The sequence below is a fragment of the Sinohyriopsis cumingii genome, chromosome 3 (genome assembly GCF_028554795.1).
Source record: "Sinohyriopsis cumingii isolate HCF-2022 chromosome 3, ASM2855479v2, whole genome shotgun sequence".
Taxonomy (NCBI): Eukaryota; Metazoa; Mollusca; class Bivalvia; order Unionida; family Unionidae; genus Sinohyriopsis; species Sinohyriopsis cumingii.
The window spans coordinates 96,119,123-96,138,845 of record NC_142963.1 but is presented as its reverse complement, the minus strand read 5'-3'; the positions used below and the strand labels follow the sequence as shown (position 1 = coordinate 96,138,845).

The 19,723-nt window shown below is 36.2% G+C and overlaps 1 protein-coding gene across 1 annotated transcript in view; it reads right to left on the bottom strand.

Annotated features, from left to right (window-relative positions):
- Positions 1 to 19,723, bottom strand: part of LOC149803332 (uncharacterized) — a 59,306-nt gene that overhangs the window by 23,601 nt on the left and 15,982 nt on the right. Inside the window, exon 4 of the mRNA XM_089953035.1 lies at positions 7,229 to 7,261. Within this exon, the coding sequence (XP_089809161.1) occupies positions 7,229 to 7,261 (33 nt within the window). The remainder of the gene's footprint in view (positions 1 to 7,228; positions 7,262 to 19,723) is intronic.

Here is a 19,723-nt window from a genome sequence, read left to right as displayed (position 1 = left end):
TTTTATGACGGTGGTATGTTTAATTTTATCAGAAATATCAGCAAAAGTGATCCTGTATCCGTGTGGCTGTTTCAAAGTTCCGATGATGGAAACTATGATCAATATGTATGACCTAATGGAGATATTTATCGTACAGAATCTCTTCATGAACAAATGAATAATCTTGCATCGAAATATACCAATGATGCTGAACAATTACTGAATAATTGTTTTACCGTTCCGTCTCTTGCTGCTCATTTTGCTCAGAAGAAAAATTCACGGAAACAAACACGGTTGGAATTTCTTGAAGACGTCCAACGCAGTTGTATCAAATACGGGCACGGCGGATCATGAAATACTAAATACGATTATAGGGATATTATGTCAACTGATATGTTTGCATGTTATCTTGGAAGTTTACTTGGAATGGGAGAATGTTCTAAATACTTTAATAGATTTGGACATCCAACACACGAGATGACCAGAGTTGCAATACACGGACACTTACCAGATTCTGACTTAACTGGATTTGCATGCATTGATTCATTCGAATTTGCACCGTAAAACCTTCATATGATTGTTGCTGTTTGGTTTGGAAAACATTTTTCAGAAAAACATTGGGTTCCAATATTTTATTATGATATATGCTTGATGTAAAGATATTAACATCGTTGGTTGTAGGTGAAGCAATTATATCATATCATCCGCAGAAACAAGTTTAGTTACCACAACAAAAGAAATATTCTGATAATGAAAATCCTGATATAACTGATTTTGAGAATAAACTCGCGAAAGATGTTGGCAGAAAAATAATTGGTAAATTTACGCAAGGAGGATCATATGATCATAAACGACATTGTACAAGATTAATTATAGACGATGCTGAACTCGATTTTATAATTGCTGATACAACGGAGAGAAACACATTTATAAATCAAAGTAATGTTAACTTATCGGATGGAACTAAAATATGTACAATTGTAAGTTACAATGATGGTGAGTCACCGCAGTTTACTCATTTAAGATTTTCGATGCTTGCGTTGGTTTCCACAAACTTATTATCGATAATAAACAGATTTCCTGATACCGCTGTTAGAGTAGCCACATATTCATTTTATATCAAAATAAAAAATACAGGATTGCTAGAACAACTACCTATTGGCGCTGATGCATCATGGGGCAAATGGAGAATAAAACGAGTAAAGATACTTAGTTATTTTAAATCTGCCGACTTGAAATCAAGGCTATTTATTATAAAATTAATCAAATATCAGGATTGTCATCAGAACTATCTGTATATGATCGTGTGACCAGACATAAGACTTTTATCTCAATGGGTCTGGAAGTTCTGGTAAAACAACACGTGTGATTGAATTATTTCGAAATTTCGATATGGTTCTTTTGACACCCACATATAGACTCGCCCGAGAAATGAAGGAATGAGGAGTTTAATCTCATACTTATCACAGCTTCTTCCAATGGAAGGGATATACATGGACTCCTGAACGAATGGGTGAGAAATATATTCCAAAGATTAGTATCTGGGACGAAAATATGCACAGTGCCGCTGAAAACATTAAAAATATTTTAAAACTGGCTATTTACAAAAATACAGCTATTATCATGTGCTGTGATCATGGTCAACCACCGCATTTTGTTGGATCAACCCCACATGAATGGCTGAAAAGGTACGTCGATTATTATGAGGAGATAACTGATGATCATAGAGCTATTGATGAGACACTGAAATAGTTTAAAAAGTTAATCAGACTGCAGCCAGCCAGATAAAATACAGTGTGAAATAATGAATGAAGTAATTCCAGAAACTCCTATGAATGATTTTTGGAATATGTGGTGTCCTGCTAATTTGATAGTTGCAAGTAGAATGATAGTTCGTGATACACTTCAACAACAATTATTTATGTTATATACAGTAAAGTTTTAAAATCTTCCTGTACCATTGCGGTATCGCCCAGCAGATACTTGACGGCAAAATATCGACGTTAAAATTCCAGGTTGATGTATTAACAAAATATTGTGTTAAATGATATTGTTTTAGCTCCTGTGAGCAATGTGGGTATGTGAGAAAGCTTGCCAGTAGCTTCTCGTGGGTCGGTGGTTCTTTCCGGGCTTTTCCAGGGTTCTTCCTCCACCATTAATACTGGCCGCCATGTATAGCCTATCGTGTGCTGAAAAATGGCGTTAAACCCTACAACAACAACAAAAAAAAAAAGCTCCTGTGAGTGTTGTTGAGAGCGCGTTAACTATGGACAAAGCTCAGTGGACTCTAGGATATGCTATAAAGATTCAATCGTCACAACGATTAACTATCTCGGATACTAATGTTTGGATTGTTGATGATCGTATTGAATGGTCACATTTAGTTTATCTCGCAGTGTCTCGGGTCAGAAGAATGATTCAGCTGTGGAGGATTATGATAGACTTCACAGAAAATAATAATCAAACTGCTAACAATGGTGGCGATGTAATAAGAAAAAAATTGGCTAGTTATAAGCAGTGACAAAAAAAGCGCGACTTTGATCTCGGTGCTGAATATATCATGACACTGAAACAACGACATAATAATCATTGTGCGTGCTGTAACACAGTAATGTTGTGGCAATATTCAAATATTAATCCAAGACAGTTTACCATAGATAGAATTAACAGTAGTCTTTGTCACACACGTAAAAATGGGATGCTGACTTGTCTTGAATGTAATCGACGTCAAGGAGCCAGTTCAAAAAAGTGAATGCGGTGCTAATTGTGTCTTCAGGCATTACTTGAATTGGTCGCGTACAATGGTCGCGTTCAAATCCACGCTGATGCGCCGTTGAATCTAGTCTGTAGATTGCAGGTCTACCCGTGGATCTTACCACACCGGCTGTTTCATGTGTCGTCACACTGCAAATAGGATCAGTTGCTCTTTTTTACCCCCTTCAAGTTCACCATGTTCATAAAAATATTTCATGTAGTTTTGAATTATTTCTTTCGCATACTGATATCTAAATAACCGCCCAGCAAGTGTTCATTTAAAGCGTTCAACACTTGCCTGATCGCGATGAATTACGGTATGTCCTCGTCTGATTTTGACGTTGTTTTTTTTCATCAGAGATGATACTACGCCAAGAAATTCCTTACCAGGATCAATATGTAGCAACCGTGTCCATCGTATTCCACCACGTTGATAAAATCGTTCAAACGCAGATACAACTTCAGTTGCTGTTTTAGTTGATAGTGGTTCTGCTTCTTTATATCTACTTGCAACGTCGACTACAGTCAACGCGTACTTGTATGTGCGCGATTGATGTCTCGGAATTTTAATGGTATCATGCGGAAAAACAAAATATGTGCCTGATGAACTTCGTTGGAAGTGCTGACATCAAAATGTGCGTACTGAAATTTTTTTGGTGCTGGTAGATAAAATTTGGCATATTGCCTGTCGTGCTAACCAAGTTGCAGCAACAGAAAGTGTGACATTTTCTGCATCAGTAAGTTTACTAATCGCTTATCTACCCCTATGATATCCTTTTGGGTTATAATAAATCGATTCCATAATAATAATAATCGTGTCATTAATTATCGGCCCCTAATACTTGTTTACCTTTCATCGCGGATTTTACTAGGAAGCTAGCAAGTTTTTCTCTGAGAGATTTTTTTTTTTTATGGAATTAAACGAGTGAATCAGCTTCACATCTGCAATATGTCGTTGTTGTAAATCCTTATTTTTATACGCGACATCATGAACATGACATGCTTTTTGATCAATCGCATTTATTGGATACTGGATACTCTCGGGGTCTTGTTTGGTCTTGTTCCTCAAGTCGGATATCAAGTCTGGTTCCAGGACCACAATAATTATATCCAGGATGATGTTTTTCTCCTGGCTACTTATCCCATGGAGCTTCTGGTAATTTTCCCAGTAAAGCAGCAATATCACCGCCAGACACTTTGTGTCCGGGGATAAATTTGTATTTTTTGTACCACATTTTACAAACTTGCCTCTAAGCGCACGTTTTTTATTTTGTGTTTTTATTGTTGCTAATCCACGTGTTGGGGTGGGTGATCTGCATCGAACACAATATAAATCCATATTATTTGTTATATTTGTACAACATGGATATAACTGATTTCTCAAATACACGAAAGCAAGAGCCAGTCAAGCATCATCCAGCGATACCAAATTCTATCAGAGCAATTATCATAGGTCCATCTGGGTCTGGTAAGACGCAATTGTTTGTTAATCTGATAATGCGATGTCTCAAGTGGGATAAGTTATATTTAGTTGCATCATTTGTAGATGATCAGCGATGTTACGATATGCTTAAGGATTTTAATGAATATGCAAACTTTTTGGACGAGGATGGTAATAATATTATTGATTTTATAACCGATATTGATGAAACCCCATTTGTAGATAACCTCGATGGATTTATTAATAATCTCGTAGTATATGATGAGGTGCTGCTGGACAAACAATCAAATCCAGCTCGGATACTTTCTCGAGGCAGGTACAAAAACACAGACGTGATTTATGCCACTCAGCGATATACACAAATACATAAAATGGTCAGAGATAACTGCAATATTTTAGTTGTGTTTAATGGAATCGATACACATGCTCTGCGAAACGTTCATCAGACTTGGTGATCATGGGATATGGATATGATTAAGTCCACCAACTTCTTTTCACGTGCGCAAGCTACCCCACAGGGATTTATCACGATAAATTTACGTGATCCTCGGTCGCGATATCATGTAGGTCTTGATGAAATTTTCGGTTAAGAGACAGCAACAGGGAGAGTGACGACAAAAATTGAGTGTCCGAGTTGGTAAACGAACACACATAAAACATTTAAAACAACAACGTCAAAATAAAGTAACAAAATGAGCTAACACAATTGGAGAAAATCTCGGTTAGTTAGAGGCTTCGGTTTTTGCGTTATTGACCTTGTATTTATATTTTTTCGTAGGAAGCTTTATTTTCAAAGAAGACTTGCTCCAAAAGTTGTAGGGTTCACCGTCCCTGCTGCTAATCATGCAACATTTACGGTCCAAAAGGAAATTATCGAATTTATTCATTTCACGTGATAATTCAACATTTACAGTTCATAAGGCCCGTATCACATTTATTCATTTCACATAAGAATTCAACATTTACCGTCCAATAGACACTTATTGTATTTCTTCATTTATTATGATAATTCAACATTTATCGTCCATAAGGTACGTATCGCATTCATTCATTTCATATGATAATTCAACAATTACTATCCATGAGGCATGTGTCGCGTTTATTCATTTTCATATAATAATTTCACATTTTACGTCCATAAGGCACGTATCGCGTTTATCCATCAACGTAAAGAGCCAAGCTAGCTTAGGTGGTAGAGTGTTGAACTCTTGTTCCAAAGGTCGTGGGTTCAATACCCCGACCAAACCTACCCTGGTCGGCTGCCACGACGTGTCCTTGAGAAAGGCACTTAGCTTGCTTTCATTCCTCATGATATAGCAATAATGTATTAAATATGCCTTTCAAGCCATAATAAAGGAACGCACGAACGTCCTCACCACATACACCCCATCATCGTATATAATCCCATCCCCTGTTTCCCATTGTTCTGTTGGTTTGGTGTTTTTATCAACACTTTTAAAGTATTACTGATTATATTATGCTGAGAAAATGTGAGCAACGTGCCTTTCCCAAGGATGCAAGGAAGAAGCCGACCGGACTGGATCGGTAGTGGGATGTGGCAGGGGGAGGGGGCATGGATCCAACATGCAAGCCTTAGCTTATGAGCATCACGCAATACCAACCGAGGTACCGCAGCTCCATTCTTGTTTCCTTTAAAAATAAATATTCATAAATGTTGCTTTCTTCCTAAGCATCATTGTATCATACTATCTGCTATCAAAATGAATGACGAAGCTAAAAGTTAATTCGAAAAAGTAAACATTGTTTGGACATATATATAAAGTTCTTAATTCAAATGCGTACTCAAATTAAATGCTGAAGTTCCTACAAAACACGTTTATAAAATTAAATAGCAAAGAAAGTATTATTTTCATGACATAAAGTGGGGTGCATTGTGTAAAGTACTTATTTTGATCGAAGACGTTTCAACCAGGTAAGACAATGCTACAGAGCCACGTAACCATTTGAACATATAAATTCAACTCCTACTCAAGACCTCAATGACAGTCAGTCTTTCGATATTATTTAACGTCATTAGTATTTTCCAAATTGGAACAGCATAGACTATTGGACTTCTAAGATTTAGGAAATCCTACAAAGTATTGCGTACCTATTTACAACAAAGTTTTAAATTTGAGTCTGAATTGCGTTTGCGTCATTTTAAATTTTTTACTTCGGACACAGGTGTACATAAAATTTGCCTAAAAATTAAAGCACGAAAACACGTGATCCTATTAATAAGGATGTATCAGAATTAAAGCATATGAAGGAGGGTTTATATATTCCATCAGGTGAGATAATGCTGGGGCTAATATAAAACTAGTTGTTTTTTACATTGGCCTATAAAATTAAAATTAAAAAAATATTTTTAAAAATAGACAAATAGTGAAATATATAAGGCGTGGATGCATGAAAGATATACATTAGTGATTAAAGAACTGGCGAGTAAATTTTAGTAGCTGGAAGGTTTTGAAAACACTGGTATTTTACCATTTTATGAATTCCGAATATCTCAAACCTGGAAAATGTACACCAATTTCATCTGTATTTTTGTATACTTGAACAGCAAGTTTTTTTTGGTGGGGAATATCGCAATATCAGATTAAACTCTTAAAGTTTCAAAGCCGAACTTTTGCCAATTTTTTTTGTGTGCTGTTTCAGTTGTTCTTATCCAGACTATCCAGAACAAATGACCCAAGAGAAAAGTGTGAAGGGATATTTCTTTATAATATAGATTTTTGGGGGCAATCGTTATCTTTACATTATTTCAGGACTGTAAATTCGGTGTAAACATTTATCAAATTAAAATCAGTTGGTTAGCATCCAGTTAGGATTATTTTATCCCCCCCCCAAAAAAAAAGCAAATAGATTCATATGTATACATTTTAATTGAACTTGATTAAATTTAATTGAACTTTATTACAATAATAGCAGGCACAACATGTACCTTTCAACCTAACCATCTTATCGCTATCTTTGTCATCGTTGTACGAACTACGAACTTGTTCGGCTTTATTTTCTGTATTAAAAATAACTAAATGAAATTTATATTACCGTTTAAGTTAGTCAGCTGGAATGCAGGAAAACCTGAAATGATATATAATAAATTAAAAAAGCAAAGACAGAACTAACAAAAATGTAAGGCAGAATAGATTTAGATATCGTATTAATACTTTGTTAGTGATAAAGTTCTGCATGTTGCTCCTGTCCTTCTAAACGTTCGTTTTTGTATTCTGTTTGTAATAAGACTTTCATGGAGTTGTATTTGAATAATAATAATAATAATAATAATAATAATAATAATAATAATAAACATTCTAATAGTCAATATATTTACATTTTCTCTCGGTTAATCTTCTTAATTTTGTATCACTATCATTTTATGATAAAAAGTATTTAGCCCAATGTGTTCATTACTTAAGTTCTCTAGGAAAACTTTCTTAAATACGAATGTCATTACAGTATTTTATTTGCGGTGTATATAGGTTGCATTGCCATAGTGTATAGTACCGTAAGGATTACATGTTTATTAACTTGCAACTTAATTACATATTGTCGATCTTTAACATGCAACTTAATTACATATCGTCGATCTGTAACATGCAACTCAATTACATATCGTCGATCTTTAACATGCAACTTAATTACATATCGTCGATCTGTTACTGAAACTGTTTTAATATAAAACCATGTCGGCCAGTTGTGAGAGCCGAGTAATTCTGCGCAACATTACGACATGCCTGTAAACATTGATTCACGTTTTGTTTTTAGTCGAATATCCAATTTGCATCAAGAAAGAACGATCGTCCTTATATTAAGGAAGTGATATTCATAAACTGTACAAAAACTATCCCAATTTTTACCCTAATTATATATGAAATGTGGTTTCTAAATGTCAACATGAGGACCCACTCCATGACCTTCTAGAACTTGTAACCAAGAAAATCATATTTACTATGTATTTTTAGAATCATAAAATAAATACATTACATTAAAGATGGAAGTATATACCTTAAAAAGTACTGCATTTTAATCCGAGTTTCCAATTTTGCAAGACTTGTCCCACACGTAGTTTTATCGTCTACTGTACAACATGTCAACTTGCCGCTAGAAAGGGATTCTCAAGAAATTCATCGGCGTATATTCTGTTTCTAAATTATTTAGTAATTTTTTCCCCATAAACGAAAAGTTGTAAACACATTACATCCTATTCTTTGCCGGTTCTCTTAAGCTTATTTTTTTTTATAAAATGCTGAACTTTACTAAAAAAAATTTACACGATCAGTTTAGTTTGCGTAATATCTCTTACCATTTATTGCCATTGTTACGCTGAATTTTGTAAAACCAACTATAAACCTGACCTAATTACTAGACCGAAATGCTGACAGAAACAGCCCTAAGTAATTTATTTCATTTCCGTAGCCCGATTAATAAACAAACAAACAAGGCCGATATCGCGAGTCACAAAATAACAGAGGTGGTATCCGGTGTGTCCAAAATTAATAATATTTTTAACAGAATATTCTGATGACAATTGGCTCTTTTCAAATGGTAAGCATTGCAGTATTTTATTTTCGTCAATCGGTCGAATTCGGTATGCGTTTTGTTTCAATATTAGTGACGGAAACCTTAGGTGCGCAGAAATGTCCAACAGCATTGTATTGTTTGTCAGTGAATCAGAAATTCAGTTATTTATATTGCACCGTTAGAAAGTGAATGTAAATCTATGCAATTTACATGGATCCAACTCTGTACAATAGTTCCCTTATGTTGAAATAAGTGTTACCTTCATTAGTAGTTTTGTCTGACGATATGAGACATACCCTGTGACACGCGTGGAAGTTATTATGTAACCGTAAAGCCAGGAACGTCATTTTGGGGTGGGGGGCAGGGGACATTCCCCCCACCCGAATTTGCATGTGCTGTAAAATTGCTGTAGCCTATATAGGAAAATTAACAAGCCCGTCAAGTTTTGCCCCCTCCCCAATCAAATTTCCCCATCCCCCGAAAAAATTTAAATGACGTCCCTGCTTAAAGCCTCTACATACAAATAAATAAGATCATCCTCTTGAGCAAGAAACTATTTATAATAAATTTAATTTACACCAGGTGACGTCCCCTAATATTTCCTGTCATGCGAAACACTTATGTGGACCAGATGGATAAATATCCTTTGTCAAAAGTGAGTTTTATTTTTCCATTGTGAACCCATTACTCTGTCTTTAACACCAAATTTAGAGGAGAATAATCGCTATGATCACTTTCTTTTGTGTCTTCGTTTCGATGAGTCACTTGTTCTAATGCACATCCAATACCGGGCAGATATGACTGATTTTAAAATTTTCACAAGACGTGGTACTGAGAGTATGATGGTATGGAAAACAATTCCACGTATATTCATTCAAGGTTCTTTAAAAAGTTCCACAGAAAATTCGCTGTGGAGTAATAATTTTATGCTGTGATAAATGAATGTCATTTTTTTCTCGATTCGTTCTAAAATTATTAAGTTCAGTGCCACCCATTTTGTTTCAAGATAATTTGCAAAGCTCTAAGCCTGTTTTGAAAGTAACAAGGACTGCCTCAGTCAATTATGGAAGGAAGTTTATCACACGAAACAAATATTTTTTCCCTAGATTGTACGAAGCCATGTTGGAAACACAAGCCAAATGCCACTGATGTTCGTTTCCTGGTACGCTGGTCTGACTTCTTGGAAATATAAGTCATGTGGATTTATGTAACATGTACGTCAATGTTCTGGCAACCACTATCGTACAATGTGGAGACGTATAATTTTCGAGCTTGGCTTTGTCTACAAGACAGATACAATTTTAAATTCCTCCATTGTCAGCAGTATGTGCAAGATTGAGATTAGGTTTAGCTGATATGCCTAAATCGTTCTGGAGAAACAGTCAAAGCTGTTGCAATAAATGCCCGTGCCTAATTGATGACCGTGCCGTTGCGATTTTTTCCGTTTCGGACAAGTCTGATCGATCTATCAACGATTCTAACTCTTGCTGTAAGTGTATCGTCTCCGTGAAAAGAGGCTTTTGATAGTAAGTAATGTGTTTATAAAGTGAAGCCATACATATTGATGTCCTCGCAGAAGGTACTGTCCTCTTTACTTTCACCTCGAGACTCGTCCTCAAAGGGGACAAACTGTTGCTCCTAACACTGGATCAGCCACTGTGACTAACAACGGAGCTGTCAGAATCGGGGGGAAAATCCACCTCCTTGAACGAGCACTATATTTGTCTGGCTATTTTTTTTTCACTCTTTCTGTATCTTCTTTCAGGGAATGATTATTTTCAATAAGTTCAAGCAACATTCTCATAAGTATTTGTTTTCACATCGGTGTATTCGCTTTTTGGTAAGCACCGACAATATATCCCATTGCTTGTGTACACAAGAAAGAATAGCATTTGGTACTTGTTCTTAAGAATATTTGGACGACGACGGTGTTTGTGTGATCCCTTGGTGGAGGACATCTTGTTTAGAGAACTGAGGTACCGCAAGTCTAAACATCTTTTATACTGGGAATCGTGTTCATTTTGTTGTCGGGACGTAGTAACAGTTTGACTCTGGACACTGGACAACGAGACAACGAGTGGGCAATGGATTAAATCGTGCAAGATCTTTTTTGGACAAATCCAGTAAACTTTGTAACAGCCCTGTTCTGTCTTGAGCTTGTTTATTATGCTGTGCAACTTTCTGCAGAAGCAAGAGTCTTAGCAGCAAAAACAGAAAGACCAAGGAGGAAGAGGAGTCACTTTAGAAACGTGTATTCATGAACAAGGTGTCTTTAGCATATTGGGAAACACTTGTCTTCAATCAGATTTTGCTGGCATCATCAATAATGGCGGAGACAAGAACACTGCAACATATGCTGGTGTGACTACAGGTCGTTGGTTCGGTGAGTACATGAATGTCAGAGAGGCAGTTCCGTTCACTGGGGGCAAGTCTTAGTATTTGCAATCTGCTTCTTGGTTTTCTTCTTGAGATAGAATTTTGGGTGTGGTCAAGCCACACTTCTCTTCTCTTCTTCGTAATTATGATTTACCTGGCTGCTGTATTTGGATAACATCATTGAAGCCAACGAATAAGCACTCCTTCTAGAAATCCCATTTCCACAAGATTTCAATATGGATTGGATTTTTCATTGGCTTAGGTATCGATTCTTGGATTGGCTAAACTATGTTATGGTTTCTTTCTGCTGTTCAAACTTCGTTGAGGAATGTGAATGATGTTTAGAAGTACTCAACGTGCTTTCAAAGAAAGCCATATCAATTGTTCTTGAAGACTTGCAACCAACCGATGCTAACGTACTTGTGCACCTTTTAGCGACTAACGGCATACAGTGCATAAATTAGTATAGCAAGATGATGTGTTTGGAAGAACGTCATGCTTAATAATGTGATGTTGACAGGAATGAATGTGGCTTTTATGTTTTCTTTCTCAGAGAGACAAACAAGCGAGGAATAGGACGTTTCAATCAATGAACCGCACTCGTGACGCCAATAGAGAAATAAATTAGTACAAAATGTTGAACTAAATCAGGGTAAACAGGTTTTATATCGGTCTGTAAATACGCACAGCTTGCAAATTTGCGTAGTCGTAAGCATGATTCAGCCATGGCGTTCCGAATTACTTAACCAATCCATGGACTTCTGATTTATCTCTAAGACTTTTGAACACCACATAATGGGCACTGAGACAGGTCATGCTATATGATTTGCTTTGACAAAATAAGCAATGGGTAATATAAATAATAACTAGCATTTCGATGGAGTCCATTTTATGTAAACAAAGGTATAATCTATTCGCCATATTGCCCTACCACGCCATCGAAGATGATGATATACGTTTGACTGAAAATAGCGAGAAATACCTGTTAAATGGATTCTCCTTATCTTTCTACCAGTTGTACGTATTGTTACACCACACAATGCGATGTAGTGGAAGATCAAACATACGTTATTAAGCATCGATCATGTATTGAGAAATTCGATTTTGAGTTCAGCAATCAGCATGGTAAAGGGAATGTAAAGATAAGTACTTCCCAGGTTTGAAGATCTATATTTTGTCAACCGCAATGAGAACAGATGATGCAGCCATGACTATAGAGTTGTTTAATATTTTGAGAATAAATCATATGACACAAGACATTTTGTCGGAAACAAAAGAAACAATACAGAAAAAAAACAAAGTGGGACAGGTTTTTAAAAGTTCGTTACTGTTTGTTGTTTTGGCTTTCTTATTGTTTCATGCTGTTCTTTTTCTTCTTCATTTTTGAGTTACAGCACTATCCACCTGGGTTTTTGCTGCTGTTGCAGTGGGAGTGGTGGTGGGTATTCCTGTAAACATTCACACACAACATAGTTAGCTACGTCTTATCTCCGTGCTTCGAATACAATACTTTTCCATGCAGTATTTGTGTACATCACTAGTGAAACACAATCCTTAGTAAGGATTAGCTGTAGACAAGTGCGACCAATCACTTCTTTACGCTGGAGTAGAGAATTATTCAACACTAATCACACGAGTTTCAATAGAACAAATTTCTCGTGAAAAGAAAGGTTTTGTCGTATCTGCAATGGTGCCCTTTCATGAAATTGTGAGACATAACAGAAGAATCTACGAGGTGGTTGTTGTGGGTATTATGACAATTTTCAGTAACTAAGAGCCTGTACATAGCGGCCAGTATAAAAGGTGGATGAGGAATCAGGGATAACCACGGGAAGAACCACCGACCCACGGAAAGCTACTGGCAAGTTTTCTAACATACCGACATGGACCCGAGACTCGAACCCATGCGGAGAGAGGTGAGATGGCAGTGATCGGTAAAGGTGAGCGTTTTAGACCACTCAGCCACCCAGAGCCCAAGTCTGCATGGTAAAAGAAATCTGAAAAAACAGCCACTAACACACATACAAATTATTGTTCCATTGTTAAAGGTGTAGTGTCGTCTTTTGAAATGAGTTCTTCTAGAGTTATTTAATAATCCTCTAAGTCTTTAGCCTTATTATTGACCTTTTCCGTAAGATTTTGGTACACACTGGGCCCAGGATTCATGTCATCTAGATCCTTTTCCGTAAGATTTTGGTACACACTGGGCCCAAGATTCATGTCATCTAGATCCTTTTCCGTAAGATTTTGGTACACGCTGGGCCCAGGATTCATGTCATCTAGATCCTTTTCCGTAAGATTTTGGTACACGTTGGGCCCAGGGTTCATGTCATCTAGATCCTTTTCCGTAAGATTTTGGTACACACTGGGCCCAGGATTCATGTCATCTAGATCCTTTTCCGTAAGATTTTGGTACACACTGGGCCCAGGATTCATGTCATCTAGATCCTTTTCCGTAAGATTTTGGTACACACTGGGCCCAGGATTCATGTCATCTAGATCCTTTTCCGGAAGATTTTGGTACACACTGGGCCCAGGATTCATGTCATCTAGATCCTTTTCCGTAAGATTTTGGTACACACTGGGCCCAGGATTCATGTCATCTAGATCCTTTTCCGTAAGATTTTGGTACACACTGGGCCCAGGATTCATGTCATCTAGATCCTTTTCCGTAAGATTTTGGTACACACTGGGCCCAGGATTCATGTCATCTAGATCCTTTTCCGTAGGATTTTGGTACACACTGGGCCCAGGATTCATGTCATCTAGATCCTTTTCCGTAAGATTTTGGTACACACTGGGCCCAGGATTCATGTCATCTAGATCCTTTTCCGTAAGATTTTGATACACAATGGGCCCAGGATTCATGTCATCTAGATCCTTTTCCGTAAGATTTTGGTACACACTGGACCCAGGATTCATGTCATCTAGATCCTTATACCCACGTTGAGTTTTGTATCTGTCATAGATCTTAGACAGAATCAACCTTCTTATAATCTTGAGATCGGAACAGCTAAAACTCTAGAACGTATTTTTAGTTCAAGTTTGAATTGAATCTGTATAAAATTATGGTAAATGCGTTCTCTCAGTTCAAAAGGTTAAGATCGACTCCACTCCTTTTCTAATGTATCGACTGATATAACTGATTCCCACTAATGTAGTGTAATTACAGACTGGACACCATCTGGAATGTTCAAAGTAAGCTGTATCTGTATTCTCCCGTTCAATGAAGTTTGGCGCCACAACTGAAAAATTGTCCTTTGTCACCTTTCCCAACTTATACAAAACATGATCTGGCTACTATTTGAGGCGTGGGTTCATCCATATATTTTGGCCATTCTCCTTTGAGCGTGTTTAAATCACAATGGCCAGGCAAAGGCATGGAACATATATATTCTCCTTAATTCTTGTCTCTCCGTAAAAGGACGGGTGTAATTCTGGAAGGATCCGTTTCACTTGAACTTCTGATGTAAAGGATGTGTTATAAAATGACGATGACCTCCAGGGTTTGGCACAGTGACTGAATTACGTTCAGTGCTGATTACACGTTTCAGCACAAGTACGACACAACTGAATTATCGGTATTCTTTTAATACGATGAGGTCACGAGTTTGTGCTAGAAGAACTTTGCATTTTACCAGTCCGTCGTCAGACGATGTGCCTGTCAAAATGTTGGTGACCGGAAATTGAGCATATTTACAGACCGAAGGGTACAAACAAAACATATCGGTATATTTGATCTGTTTTCGTTGAGATTGGGCAACATCGAACAAAAAGGCGTTTGGCCTCAATCCGTCTTCCAAACAAATTGTCTCGAGAATCTACAGGTTCAATGTCCACCACATTGTAGTTTTCGAGTATGCGTCGAAATTCTGGGTATGTTTTCGGAATCAGATCGAAGTCTAGTTCCCAATGTTGACAACGCATAATCCTTGAACTTCCAAAGTCCGCATGGTTGGGGAACTCCTCCAACTTCCAAATTCCGTGTGGCTGCTAAATTCCTCGAACTTCGAAAGTCCGTGTGGCTGGTAAATTATTTCGTACAGCATAGAGATTTTTCAGTTCTCGGTCAGTACAACACTTGCTTTATTAGAATCACAAATATTCACCATAATCTTACACTATATGTGCGTTTTTTCAAAACTTCATATATTAACATATTAAGAACCTTTCCTTTTTCCCACCGTTTCTGGCATGTTGTATCTATTCCACAAGTAATATTACTGACGCAAAACCCATGCCGAATACCCACGACTCATCGGTTGATATGTTTGAGATGGCACAATGGCTGGTGTTTTCTCGGACATCATGAAATTCTCTCGTTGCACCAATCCACTAGCTTTGGCAATGGTACCATTTATCATGACCTACCATTCAGACAACGACAAAGTATGTAAAATCGTCTTGAAAAATATTTTGCACAGTGTGTGTGTGTGTGTGTGTGTGTAGAAAAATATTTTGCACAGTGTGTGTGTGACCAATGTCTTGACATCGTGGAACGAAAATACAATTTATAATAATAATAATAATAATAATCTTACATTATGTTTAAGCTCTTTGACGGCGGGATATAATAATAAATATCGGTTTTCTAAGTGTCTATACATAACTACATGAGCGCTCTGCGCTCCTTCTGTTTAAGAAATTCGGGTAATCCTCTCCAATCGTACCGTGTTTGGTGGGATCGATATAAAGAAAGGGTTTTGCTTAGAGCGGCACGGAAATTATTGTGATGTGATTAAAGACAAATTATTAGTAATTAAAGTATGTGTTTTAGCAAAGTTCTTTGAGTTTCCGAAGATAAAAGAAAACCCGGCTCTTTCATTTTTTGGTAGGTGACCTGTCTACTTATATCAGACCAAAGCCTATCTTTCCTGTCAATTTTGTTATTCATCACTTTAAAGAAGATATACGCTGTACAATGTAAGTTAGATTTCAAAAGCTGCAATGGTCAGATTCATCTAGACATGAGATATGTTAATAGCCTTTATTACGTTAAGTAATCAAACCGGAGAAAGGTTTTTAAACTCCTAGGAGTTATTTATTGTTCAGGCTCATTAACAAAAGGATGGTAACCGTTTATCACTATCTGAATTACCCAAATAATACATGTACATAGTATTTTCATCATTTTTATTTTTTTGTAACTACTTTATTTGCATAAACTTTACATTTTTATTTTTTTATTATGATTTCCAGCAATATCAAGATGTCATACACGGGTAATTAATTGGAAATGCTAATCTTGGTATGACTATATGTCCGTTGCCGTCTGCAAGACAAACAATGATGATGGATTGCATTTTTATGCTTGACTGCAAGATGATGTGTGCTTGGTCTGGCCACGTATCAAACAGTCCCTGCAGTTGTGATAGTTCTCTGTCATATGGTCACCATTTTTGTACCCGATCCGATAGGAAGTCTTCGTACACTTCAATCATTTTGACAAACAGACTTAATATAATTATGGATACGCTGTCTTGAAGCGGTGAGTGTATTGGAAAATGCTCAGATTTTAGGTTGGTACAACTTGTTTCCAAACTGCAATTATGACTTCTTTTACAAAAAGACAGAAACACCGGTATAAGTTCTCATTATATGGTCGTTTTTGTCTCTGTTAAATTTACATTGGCAGAATCGTGCAGTATTTTACTATACTGAACACCTCGATATTTCACTCACGGGTTACCTAAAACTTGTGCAGCGTATTAGAAACTACTTTGTAAACAAACCATGTACACACTTGGAGCAGAGACTTTAGTTTTTGATTGATGAATTCGTTAGTAAATGAACTAAACAACCTGTTTTGTGCATTTGAAAGTATAGATGATAAAGTTAACGATGTGGACGAGTTCACTAACGAAACTATCAAACAAGTGCACAAACGAACGTGATATTTGCAATGTCAACAACAAACATGAGAGATGCAGTAATTGAAGATACCGTTTTGATCAGTGAAGCAGTTACTTCGGTAAAAATATAGCATAGAAAAGCATATTAAGGTCAAGGGTAATCGCATATCTTTCCGAGACGTACCATTTGACAAGTCTATCAAAATACTAGACTCGAGAAAAAATGTAATTGAAGGTTTTGGTAGGAAACTAAAAGTCTCATAGCCAATAAGCCAAGACGACGAAAAACTATTATTTCCACTGACTAAATGGACTGTTACACAACAGCTGCTTTGTGATTGTCCCCGTGTAACTATTCCGATAAATTAACGATAGATGACACACGCTGCGTGATACAGGTTCTAGCTGGGATCCCTCCAGCAGCGAGATGCAAGTGTCAGGGCATAACCATATATCTTCCTTAACTGGTAAACAAAATGGTAACACATATATTTACATTTATGCATTAGTTAGTTCTGCAAATCCGAATGGTATGTCCTGCAAAACCTGATACACACCAAAACTTTACTGGAATTTCTAGTATATTTCCCAGTGAAATTTCATTCTCCTTAGTGCACTGATATGACCCAATAACCCAGTCTATCATAATCAGAAAAGTAGGATTGAGTTTTATCAACATAAGCGAAAACAATCCATCCATTCCAGAACAAATGGAAAAGTTATTGCAATGCGCATTCATTCGCATTAGGACTCTAAATTTCAATTTCAAGCAGACCAAAATGACAGTTCTTGTTGAAACTACTGCCGAGCGCTCGACGAACTTCAAAAATCGCTGAGTGGTGCTTTAAGCGCATTAATACTGTTATTGTGTTTTGGTGAACCTGCGGTTGTATATTTAGTTTTGAATACTGTTATGTCTGTTTGATTTAATTATATCTGATTTAATATATATTCATTTCAATTTAATTGTTTGTCAGTTTTAAAAAAAAAAATATTTTTTATTTTTCATTACATGCTATTGTAATGTAAATTTATTTACTGGGGATGACACCTTTTCCAGAAAATAATTTGACCTTGACTGATCGTTTTATAAACACCAGGTGTTGATCTAGATCCTGACCTTGTATCAAAATCAGTAGCAACCATTTAAACAAGTTCTTTTTTTTAAACAAAATGATTGGTTGTTGTTAATGTCATGATGGGATTACGTGTTAAAGATGCAAACAATTTTTTATTTCTTAGAGTAAAATTGTTGGTTTTCGTCAGGGTCACACATGGTGTACGTGATCTTTAACAAGTACCTAATTTCTACCAGGTTCTAGAATATGGTCACGTGACCCTCTTTTTACGTTTTAGAAGACGATATAATCTTTGTTTTGGAGAGTTATTTCTCACTAGAATTTGGGCTGTTACACTGGAAGTTGTATTTGTACTATTTGGAGTTATTTCAAATTACTTGCATTGGAGTTATTTCAAATTTTTTGTATTCAAAAGGATTATTTTTGTTATTTTTCTGGAAAATACGTGTGCTCATGTGAAATTGTTGAACTAGGACAGTTTTTATAAAAGATTATTCAAATTTCCAAAACCGGAGTGGTAAGTCTTGTTTTTACAAGGAACTGTAGACTTCAACACTACAGACTACAGCATAAGTCATCGTATTCCATCTTGGATTCTTCGTCGGGACTCGAACTTGAAATCATTAGAACATTTTTGTTATAAGGACTACTAAAATTGTATTCTTGGATTATTCTTGGATTATTTTTGTAATTGATTATATAAGATCGTAAGTTCATATTGTTTCCTTTTTTACAGACTTTTTCCAGGGAAATAAATTATTCTATTTTTTCAAAGCTTTTTGTTTTTCACTCTTTCTTGTGTTACTGTTTATTCGAACCTAAACACGTACATAAGAATACATCATAAATTTAATTACTATGTTTCTTCTAGTGTATTTTTGTATAATTAATCCGTAGCTAGAATAGCAAAATGGGTATATAATAAAAAGGCTGCTGAATTTTTAATGGAAAATATGAAATCGTTTTCTCAAAATAATAATCTACTCCCAATGGTCGTCCAGTATTATTCCGAACAAAACTCCTTCATATTTTCCCATACAAATCCAGTAACCTATAAATCTTGTGTTTAATATAGTCAAAAGTCGGTTTTATTGAGACGATATGTATATTTTTCGGAGAAATCAAATAACGATAAAATATGCAAAACATAAACTGGTTAAATCAAAGTGTGGTATTTTAGACACAGTGGTTCAAGGTGCAAGACCAGCCATATCTAATTTAGTCTATCAATTTTGCAGTCTTTAAATCTCTCTCATATAAATACATACGTACAATCGCACCTTTTGATAAGTGATATTGATCAAAAATACATCGGTCTAAATTTTAAACAGAAACGGGGTAAACAAAAACAACAACTGCTTCAGTGCTTCTTTAAGATTCTTTGGTCATAGCAGATCGGACACTAATCACATTCAGCCCCCTCCCCATTTTGCTTAAAGAGCTTGTCATCATCTTTTATCAACCCAAATTGATTTCATTTTCAATATGCTTACCACTTCGTCCATTGATTAAGATCCATATATGTTCCTGTTTGGGGGACACATTTGTCATTTTCAGTAAACTAAAGAATATATTTATTTTAAGAAAACACAAGAAAAATTATTGTTTTCTTGAGTGCCGAGTATAGTGTACTGGCTAGAACAAGATGGCGCAGCACCCAAACCTTGATTTCGAGACATATTGGCATAACAAATTTTCGAACTGAAAAAAAATGT